Source organism: Heloderma suspectum, chromosome 4 (assembly GCF_057233095.1).
Source record: "Heloderma suspectum isolate Gila_16-S chromosome 4, 16-S_ref, whole genome shotgun sequence".
Taxonomy (NCBI): Eukaryota; Metazoa; Chordata; class Lepidosauria; order Squamata; family Helodermatidae; genus Heloderma; species Heloderma suspectum.
This window is the reverse complement of record NC_139461.1, coordinates 56,062,625-56,073,591: the sequence shown is the minus strand read 5'-3', so window position 1 is coordinate 56,073,591 and position 10,967 is coordinate 56,062,625. Positions and strand designations below refer to the sequence as shown.

The 10,967-nt window shown below is 40.7% G+C and overlaps 1 protein-coding gene across 1 annotated transcript; it reads right to left on the bottom strand.

Moving 5' to 3' along the window:
* Nucleotides 1-245: 245 nt before the first annotated feature.
* RPL7 (ribosomal protein L7) lies at nucleotides 246-9,300 on the bottom strand. The gene is made up of 7 exons (XM_084849319.1): nucleotides 9,259-9,300; nucleotides 7,636-7,741; nucleotides 6,589-6,755; nucleotides 5,079-5,216; nucleotides 2,617-2,726; nucleotides 1,406-1,616; nucleotides 246-303 (listed from the first exon to the last, which is right to left on the bottom strand). The coding sequence occupies exons 1-6, from the start codon at nucleotides 9,270-9,272 to the stop codon at nucleotides 1,408-1,410; spliced, it is 744 nt and encodes a 247-aa protein (XP_084705445.1). The 5' UTR covers nucleotides 9,273-9,300; the 3' UTR covers nucleotides 246-303; nucleotides 1,406-1,407.
* Nucleotides 9,301-10,967: the final 1,667 nt, after the last annotated feature.

The window sequence follows — 10,967 nt, the reverse complement described above, 5'->3', positions numbered from 1 at the left end:
GGAAGCAAAACTTAGCTGTATTCTTGTGCACTGTTTAGACAAAGGCATTCCTTCTACACAAACTGATCTGATGTTTTGGTGCTTGACTCAATCTAATCCTAGATTAGTTTTAACTTTCTCAATGGCAATGTTCAGTTTACCATTTACTGTAACTATCTAATCAATTTTGAATGGAATTAGGTTTCAGAAGTACTCTACTTCATTGTCAGTCAATATAAGTTCAAGAAAGAACAGAGCAAGCAATATGCACTGACATTTGGTTTTTTTTATTAACAATGAGTAAGGAAGTCATCTTCTGGGCCCCTAGAGAAACAGATAAACATTAAAAACAAACATAAAGTACATAGCATAAACTATATTTTTATATATATTTCATTACGTGAGTTTGTAAATGAATATTGCATTAGTAACATTTCTATTAGTTAAAATATTTCTGAGAATTTCCTATGAGCCATAGAAGAGCTGCGATTATTTACAGGGCAACCCTTTCTTGTGTGAATACTCACTTGTCTGATGTCTTCCAATGCTTTTATTAGGAATGGATTTGGGTATTGTTCTTTTAAATGGACCAACAAAGTTTACTTGGTTTAATGCTAAAAGATGGCACAATTCATGCTTCTGAATAAGAAAGCTATAGTTTGCTGCTTAACCTAACAATGTGAACTCTTAAGTGCAAAGCAAAGTGAGGCACATTGCTAGAATCAACCTCACACAATAGAGGTGTAATGCTGTGCTTGGACAACTATCATCTCCACTTTATTTGCATGTACTCTTTCCTCAAACCCTATGTAGAGAACTTTTAAATGTTGAATAATGTACTATCAAGTAAATGTTGTGCACCTTTCTTATATTTTTCTTATTTTCCATTAAGGCAATCTGGCCTAGATACATTTGTCATCATTTTTGTAGAACTGCCATACTGATATCATGATGTAGTAGAATTTCACCATATCACATAATCAGTGAGGTATAAGCAGATCAATGGAATTTATTTTAACACATTTACACACACACCCTTTTCCTATGGGAGCCTGTTAACATAGGGCTCTGAAGCACTTTCCCTTCAGGCACTGATAAGAGTTCTGTTCACAAGAATTCTGGATCCAAGCCTTTATATTTCTCCATCTCCTGTTCCAGTACTACCTATTTAAAACTGTTACGATGATGATGTTACAAGGATGGGCAACTTATGGCCCTCCAAATGTTTTGGCCTACAACTGCCATCAGCCCTAGTCAGCATAACCAATGGTGCTATATTGCCCACTCTTGCTATACTAGAAAATAGAAATTAGCAGTACAATACTCTGCACGTAGTAAAAAATGGAGACTACTGAAAATGCTTATACCAAAGTGTAATATCTCTCCATAACTTATACGAAACACATTTTAATCCATCCCATCATACCTTTAATTCATCCTCCTTATGAGTCTATTAATCTGATCTTCCCGATTTCCTGCATCACCACCTTCTACAAAGTGGGTAGTTTTCTTCTTCATTCCACCCCGTGGAGAAGACAGCTTGAATGGCCAGAGGAAGTTGTTTGCCGCTTTGAAGTTTTTGCCAACAGTATAAATTTCATGGATCAGGTCTTCCATGCAAATGATGCCGTACTTTTCTAGAAATAAAGAGTTACGTAAAGGTCACCCTACAACGTGCTTGACCATTCTCATTGCTTCTCACAACCACCCCGTTATGTCAGGCCAAGAGACTGTAATTTGCCAACTCACCTGAGAGTTGGCAAGCTATGAGAAGGAACTGTGGCAGTCCCTTCTCATAGCTGAAAAGGGACTGGCGCAAGGGAAGCCCAGTTTCAAACTGCACTACAGTGGCCTCCACAGGATTCAAAACATTCTGCCACTAATCCAAAATGTCAATGTCACCATTACTCAAATCATCTTTCAGAATGTCCCAATCGGGTTCTGCTAAATGAGAAGTCTATTTGCATTTGTCTGCTATTCAATAAAACGTAAGCTAGTTTTCTAGTTTGATGTTGGCTTCTAATGCTAAGCTACAGATACAAGTATTGGTGTGGTGTAGCGTGATGGCTAAGAGTGCCACAAATCCTCTGGTTCAAATATCAAATCACAAACCGGATAGGTTTTGGCAAGACATTTGCTCACCACCTATCTTGCAGTACAAGCATTATACTGGCCTTCCATATAGAGCAGTTCTAACAGTTGAGAATGTCAGTGAAACAATTTGAATGTGCTAAGAAATGCAAAACACTGTGCTATACAACTTCTTTCTGTTCCCAACTTTAGCGTAAATCCAGTGTTTCATATAATCTTCCATAAAGGTGGAGGTATCACTACTATTCCAAAGGAAATACCACCTACTTGTATGTAAGAATGGGTAGGGAGAATCTGAGGCAGAGGCACAGCAAAATATGAGACATATTCCACATGTGGCTGCATTGTGAAAGGTTTGGAGCAGTATAGGAACAGCTACTACATGAAAGATCAAGACATTAGATGCTCAAGACAGCCAGTGGAATTGCGAAGAAGAGAACATGTGCTAAACATGCAACAGGCTTACAGATATAACTATACACAAGTCACCCATCATTTAAACAGCCTGTTCTGCCATGATTGCAAAAACACCTGGGCTGCACTTACTCAGACAACTCTTGATCAGAGAGTTATCTGTCAAAGCAATACGCTGCTTGTTGATCTTCCCATAACCACGCTTGTAGATTAGCTCATGGACAGATTTCAAGTTGGGATAACTGAAACAAAAAGGTAAGGAATTACTTACACTGGCTAATTCAATAGCATAACGAGTAGTTTGCTGCATTTGTAAATTACTTATGATTCCTACAAAAATGCATATGCCAAATGTATCAGTCCACTGGCAATGCACTAGGGCAGTCTTCCCCAACCTGGTGTCCTCCAGATATTTTGGACCACAACTCCCATGAGTCCTAACCAGCATCACCAATGGTCATAGTTGAGAGGGATTTTAGTCAAATACATCTGAAGGGCACCACATTGGGAAAGGCTCCACTAGGAATACAACACCTAACAAACTGTCATCAACAGATGTTTACAAGTAAGGAGGTTTTAAAAGCGCTACTGTCAAAACAAGCATATATTTAGTTGTATATCCTGTACTCATTTAAAATTACCCCAGCTAACTGCTTTCTAAAAAAATTTAAGGTGGACCCAGACACAGACTTTTAAATTCAAATACTCGGAACAGCTGCTCTCCCACCAAGGACCAAGAAGCAAACATGCAGCAAAAGACTGTAACCCACTTTTGAATATTCAAGTCCTGGCCGTAGCGTATCATATTGTCCAAACCTGGGGACTGTGAGGGCTAAACAATCCTGGCATAACCCATGGTCTATTGTTGGGTTATGTCAGGGTTGTCTTACCCTGGCACACGCCATAGTCCCCAGCTGACATGACAAGCCACATGCTGGCCTTGGAATATCCAAAATGGCTGCCCGCACACTCTGTAAGACATGGTGGGCTGTTAAATCATGTAAACTGGCCCTCTGTCTGACAAGGCAGAAAGGAGGGTGCTGAAGAAATCAGATTTTCATCTTACATGGAAGAAAATCTGCTTGGAACATGTAGGCGTTGGGCTGGAAGACTGATGGTGGGGAAGAGTACTGGTTTGGTTTTATTAAGACAATTTATACCCCATCCTATTGCAATCACAATACACAGGGCAGCTTGCAACATTAAACACAACTTAAATAATGTAAAAAGGTATTAAAATAGAGACATAAAAACCTCTCACATGGAGCAAGCTATTAAAACTGCATTAAAATACCCAGACCAGAAATGTCTTCAGTAAACACCAAGGTCAAGAAAGAGGAATCAAATGAAGCTTCCAAGGCAGGGAATTTTATAGTCTCACTATGGCCACAGAAAACCCTTTGTTGTGTCTCAACCAACTGTGCTTACCCCGCTATCACAACAGAGAAGAGTTGCTCCTGCGGGATCTTCCCCTGGGAAAAGGTTCTTCAGGTATCCTGAACAAACACATCCCTTTCCTCCCAACTTTGGAGCTAGGGAGTAGGAAAAATCTCCATGAAACTGTCAGGATGATTCCTGCCCATTTCTGCAGCTTCAAAGTTGGGAGGAAGGCTTCTTGCTTGCCAGGCTTGCCAGAGGGTAGTGACACAGTCATTATGGCAAGTGTAATTATCCAAGTCTGGTTATTTATCAGAGGCTTGTATTCTGGCCCACGACCTGTTGGATACCACAAACCAGGTATGACCCACTATCATTCTTCAAATGTTAATCCAGGGCTGAAACAATCTAGCCTCCTCACAGATGTCGAAGATCTCTAATAAGGTTGGTGTGCTCTCAAAAAAATGAGACTAACATCTCAATGCCCATAATCAGATAGTATAAGGTCAATTTGCGGGGCAGCTAAGGAGCAGAGTTGTTTCCTCAGAAATTCCTTCAAAGGGCTACTCCAGAGTAGTCATTCCAGATACAGAAATACAATTATCATCCTCTCCAACCTGGTGCTCTCCAGATGTTAGACTACAATTTTCATCAGCCCAGCCAGCATGGACAATGTCTATTATGCCATTAACATGCACGGTCGTTTACAAAGTAGTGGACAAGTCCCTGCCCCAAGGCACCTGTAATCTAGAATTTGATTCAGAGAAATCATCAGAAGAACAGGATGGAACAAGGGTAAACAGAGGAAGAATATGCATTTATTTCATACACATTTTGGGGCTTGCTTACAGTAGTATATGCAAGAGATGAATATGAAATGCACATGAAAACTCACTGGATCTTTCCCTCGCAAGTGAAACCACAAGCAAAATTTTTATACTTCTTATGGGCTAATATAGACCAATGTTTTCTTTACAGCTTTAGAGGGCAACCAAACTCTTTGTGCTCCATTGTTCTTAAAAGCCAAACGCACATAAGCTCATATTCAGTCCGCTGCTGATGGTAACAGTAGAAATCCACATTCTGGAGCAGAAAGCAGAACTACTTCTCTCAACACAAGACTAGCAGAAAACAACATTTTGAATGCCCTAAATATTACTCATAGAAGTCACATTAGGTACTCAACTAGCAGCTACTGTATTCAAGGTTCAACTTACCCCCATGCAATGTAAGGTTCAACAATCCTCAGCATGTTAATGGATGCTTTGTTGAGCTTCACAAATGTGCCATTGAAAATCTGACGCAGGCGAAGGAGTTGCAGTACCTTGCGAACTTTGGGACTAACGCCGTTAATTCTAAAAGGTGCAGTAAAGTAAGCTCATTTTCAGCAGTGATATTTAAATTTATCAACTCCATTGAAATAAAGAATTTTCATTCCATTAAGCAAAATACATAGTACAACAGACAACTGAACTTAAGTTGTAGTTAACATTCACAGCAAAACATTTTTTTGGACAGCTGTAAGGATCTAGATTTTTGCTACACAAAATACTCTACTACAGAACTCAAAAATCCATACAAGTGTAAACCGTAGTCCTTGACCATTTCAAAATGAGGAGAATTTGGAAGCGGGAAACGATTAAGGATTAGGCAGCTGGCAGCCAAAGATGGGGTGCCACAACAAAGGAGGTCCTATTTGTGGAACACTCTTCCCAGAGGTACCTGTATGGTGCCAACTTTATTTGCTTAAAACATTTTTATACCACCTTTCATCCTTTTTAGGATTCTAGGGGTGTGTAATTAATCATAAGAATACAGTAATAAAGCATTAACTAAAATCCATAAAACCAGTTTACAACAAATTAAAATGCCTGGGTAAATAAAAATGCTTTTACCTGGCACCAGAAGAACTTCAATGTTGGTGCCAGGTCAACACCTCTAGGGTAAATGTCCCAAGTTGTTTCAGGATTTAAAATTAAATTGGGTGCTAAACTCTACCATCTTTCAGACATCACATAAAGACATTCGTATTCTCCTGAGCCTTTGGTAGTTGATCTGTTTTATCACTACTTCTTGTCCTCTTCTAAATATCACTGTTTTTGACACTATGCTGTTACGTTTTGTTATTTTAGGTGCTATTGATTAATTTTTAAATCTCTATTAGGGCAATACCTTTATTAGGCCAGCACACATGTCACAAAATAGTGTGCAAGTTTTCAAGTTCTTCAGAACTCATGAGGCTAAGTGGTAAGCAAAGCAAAGGGGAGAGGAAAAAATCTGGCTGATGCTGAAGACATGGAATCAGCATTTAGTTGGTCTTAAGATGGAATGTGGGAGAAAGTAAGACATTCAAATTAGGATCTAATAGGTGCTGTGATGGTTTCAGGTTGCACCGAGGATTGTCTGTAGGCCTCTTAGGTTGAAGAAACAAAGTCCTATCCCCTCATAGAACTTATTACACCACTGAGCAATTTTTAGACAATTTAAAACTGATTTTAGCTAAGAATAACTTCTATCTAAATCTACCTAAAATAATTTGTAGGCCACCCTTAAGAATAGAACCCACTGAAGACAGCGTATGGGATAAAAGCCACACAAAGTGGATAAAAACCACGCCAACTAGAACAAACTTCTATAAAGAACGCTCTTGAATTAGCACTTTAAGGACAGCGGGGTTGCAAAAGCTTGCTAACCATTAAGTCAGTGCAACACATTTGTTCATCTTACCCTCTGATCCTGATCACAAATGCCAGTTTGGGTTCGGCAGGTACATAGTAATTGCCAGCTTTGCGGGCCATTCGGGCCATACGAATCTCACGTCGGTACATCTGCCTGTACTCTTTGTGGTAGGCCTCGGCTCTTTTATAGATGAGTTTTCGTTCTGACTTTCGCAACTGAAATGAGAACAGCAATGTGTTGAGATGCACTTATTTCCATGTTTATCTCGCCCTTTCTCCAAATGGATCAGAGTGATATCTGGAGAGCATCAGGTTGGGGAAGGCTGCTATAGAATATCAGAATTTATTCCGATGCAAACTGAAAGTTTTCTGATGTAAATTACCCTATGCAAATTATCCAATTCAAAATTTTCTGGAAACCCCACATGACTAGACTGGCCTAAAGTCATTTTAAGAACTTCAACACCAAGTGCAAATTTGAGCAAGTCTTCCCAGTTTTTGTCTGACATCCTAACCACACCACACTGGTTCTTACTTTCATTAACTGATGATACTTCAAAGAATGATTTCATTCCAGAACACAACAAATATCAAGTAAAGTGCTGGCAGTTTTAAAGTTGTAATTAACGTTTTTCAGGCAATTATTCCTGTAATGTATGTAAGAGAATATATTTATGACATTGAAAAATATGTGTGTCTCATACATCACGGTGGAAGAGAGTTGAACTCCACTGAAATAGATGAGTGGCTATCTTTGGGTTGCCTAAATGTATTAGCATGCCAACTTTTTAAAATAGCTTTGCTCTTTTCTTAAATTTAAACAATATAAGGGAGATCCATGCTGTTGCCTTTGAACTTTTACAAGTATTGAAAAAAACTTTCTACATAACACAAGCAGGCAGATACTACTGCACTCATATAATGCTTCTGGATTTCCTGTGGGCTGCTGGTTAGCCACAGCATGCTGGACTAGACAGACCTTTGTCTGATCCAGCACAGCTCTTATGTTCTTACCTGGGAGTAAGGCCCCACTGAATACAATAGGACTTATTTCTGAGTAAACATGCATAGAATTGTGCTGTTAAGCCACATTCACCTTCTTTTGGACCAACAGCCTCTTCAGACGTTTGGCCTTTATATCAGCAAAAGCCTTCCTTTTCTTCAAAAGGCTTTCTGGAACCGAAGGCACCTTCTTCTTTGCTCTACATTATAAAGCAAAATAAAAATTTAAAGTGTAGCTATGGATCAACTTCAGCTAGACTATTTAACTTACAATATAAATAAACCAGTTATTATGGCTGTACTAGTTTCTGAGTAAACAAAGTGTGTATTCCAAACTTATTTTTCAGACACATTTTTATTAAATGAACTTAGTTTTAATGTACATTTTTAAAATCTTTTTGCCTCTTTGTGGGCATGCTTTCCTGCATTTCTAAATAGCAACTATGCCATATCCAAAGGTTTGACTGTATTATTGTAGCATTTCTAAGCACTGACTGGTATTTCTATTTTTGCTGCTTTGGTTCTGGTCTCTGAGTTAATCTAATTCGCAGTGTGTATTCTGATCACATTTTAAGGATCTTGTTTGAACTGTTTGAATTGTCCACCCAAAAAACGTACATTACTGAGTAACTAACAAATACTTAATAAATTCAGTAAATTCCCATCGTTAATGCTGTACTACAATTACAAACATGTTTAACAAACCAAGGGCCCAGAAAGCTTTCATCCTTTTTTTGTAGCTTACAGCACAATCCTATGCATGTTTAGACAGAGAAAAGGCCTACAACTCCCAGCACTCCTTGGCTGGCTGGGGAATGCTGGGAGTTGTAGGCCTTTTCTCTGTCTAAACATACATAGGATTGCGCCTTTGTTAAAAACACACACATACACATCCTCATATCTGTACGTAAGGCCAAAAGAAAAGCTGCTTACACTCTGCATTTTTTCCTGCTAACATGGTTTCTTCCAGTGTTCATGGTAACCTAAGTTTACTATGGACATCAAGAGCACTTCCAAGATGCTTTTTTTCAGGCAAACGATCTTGGAAAACTCACCCAACCCACCCAAATTCTCTTGTTACTAACCCATAGAACCCTTGCTGTGGGTTTTATCCAATGCTTTGTAGCCAATGCTAGTTTAACTTACGTCCCATTCGTTTGAATGGGTCTACTACAAGTAGGACTAACATTGGATCCAATCCTGCGTTTGCAAAGTTGGGCAGTATGGAACTTCACAGCCCTAAATACATTTTCGCTAGAAGGGCAACGCTTGCACCGTGTCAGCACAGGCTTCTCAATTCCTCTGCCCTCTCCTTGCACTCAGCAACCGGTCCACGCGTGTACCGGAAGGCAACAGCGAGGCCTAGGCCGCGCCGTACAAGCTGCAGGACCGAAAAGCCCCGAAAGAAGGCAACCTAGTGGGTTTCGGAGCCGCCAACTACGAATGCCACCTCCCCGCTTGGGTCGGCATCGTCTAACTCCTCAGAAAGTAGCCCTCTACCGACTCCCAACGCATCCCTCACAGCAGAGGCACTCCCCAGTTCCCAGCCACATATCCCGTCAAGCCCCCTCCAGACAGTACACGACAGAACGGTTTAGCAACGTCTTTTCAGACGATGGGTCCCTCAGCGCTGATGCCAGAGAAAAAGAAACCATGAACGGCTCTCTAAAAACCGCGGATGCCAATGGATTGTGCCTGATGAGAAAGAACTACTCACTCTTCACCCGCCATGGCTGCTGCGGTCGCCGCCCGAAAAGAGAGACCTGGCGCATGCGCAGTGAACATAACGAGTCGGTCAGCGACCGAATGGAAGGGACCACTGTGCCGAAAGCCCCAGGGTTAGCTCACTAACGTAATGCCTGAGGAAAAGAGGGAAATGAGGTGGCTAGATAAACGCCAGTGACTTTAACACATACATAACTACGGATATGTTCGGCAATAAGAAAATTAGGCGGTGGGGAACACCCAGCACCACCTTATGTATATTTTAAGGATGATGTTTACGATAACTTCTTTTCGAAAAGGTAGAAAATGGTGATAAGATTCTTTCAGCCAGCAGGTTGTATGAACCAACTTTGGAATCTCATTGATAGCTATGCATTTATCAAAAATCTCAATTTCTGAGCGTTAAAATTAATATATCCATGTATATATCGCTTGAAGTATGTAAATTCTATGTACTTGACATATAATGTGTACGTCTGTCCATGGTTATTGTAAAGGTTTTCCCCAATGAGTTCAATGGGGCTTATTCCTGCGCACAGAATTTCAGCCTGGAAATTGGAATATACCATCGAAACTGGCTTGTTATATAAAAGCTGCATAGGAGACAAACTAGGCTTCCTGCACATGGAGCTTTTATCCTGTGATTGACATTGCTCCTTCAAGGAAGTTTGCGGGCTCTTTACATGACGCCGTTAACATCCAAGGTATCTCCCGCACCCCAGCCTAAAAACGTGCATTTAAAATGGGGCTTTCTGCGTCCGTTTTAAATGCAGGATCACAGCGACTCCCTTTTCCCCCTCCTCCCTCCCGTATCTGAGTCTTCCATTGCCTTTCGTTGATCTTGCTCCTCTTCCTAATGTTTTTCCTACTTTCACGGAGGGAACTGAAGCGGAACACAACGGCGTAATTTGATAGCTCATTATGTGCGATCAATTTAAAAACGGAACAAAGGGCATTTAGTGCAGGAGACGCCCTGAATGATCATGGCATCACGTAAAGAGCCCGCAAACTTCCATGAAGGAGCAATCTCAATCGCAGGATAAAAGCTCAGTGTGAAGGAGCCCTAAATGCCCTTTGTTCCGTTTTTAAATAGATCGCAGATAATGAGCTATCAAATTACCCTGTTGTGTTCTGCTTGAGTTCCCTCTGTAAAAAGAGGAAAAGTGACAAGAAGAGGAGGGAGATCAATGAAAGATAATCGAAAACTCAGATACAGGGAGAAGGATTGGGGAAGGGATTGGAGAGAAGGAAGCGGGTGAAAAAGGGAGTAGTTGTGATTCTGCATTTAAAACGGACGCAGAAAGCCCCGTTGTAAATGCAGGATTTTAGGCTGGTGTAGAGATGTCCTAAGACTGCAGTCCAACCCACTCTTAGCTGGGAGTAAGCCCAGTTGAGCACAGCAGGACTTATTGCTGAGTAAACATGCATGATTGCATTCTAAACATAATGACGTTGTAAGCTAGTTAATAAAAACTGGGGGGGGGAACTCAGATGCCAACTTTAAACTACATCTCCCAGCATGCACTTCCAAATTCGCGAACTTCGGGAGAGAGCGAAATGAAAACTCACAATGCACTATGGGACCTGTAGTCTTTATGGCACCCAAGCGGGCGCCTTAGATGTTACGCAAGACTGTACGAACGGCCGCGCTATGCATTCTGGTGAATGTAGGCCACCTCTCGTGACTTTTTGGGCTCCCCA

Excerpts from the sequence above, each read along its gene's own strand:
- RPL7 (XM_084849319.1), bottom strand. Across the intron at positions 5,217-6,588 it reads TTTGTGATCAGGATCAGAGG|AATTAACGGCGTTAGTCCCA; the intron begins GTAAGATGAACA and ends TGCACCTTTTAG. Across the intron at positions 2,727-5,078 it reads GAACCTTACATTGCATGGGG|TTATCCCAACTTGAAATCTG; the intron begins GTAAGTTGAACC and ends TTTTTGTTTCAG.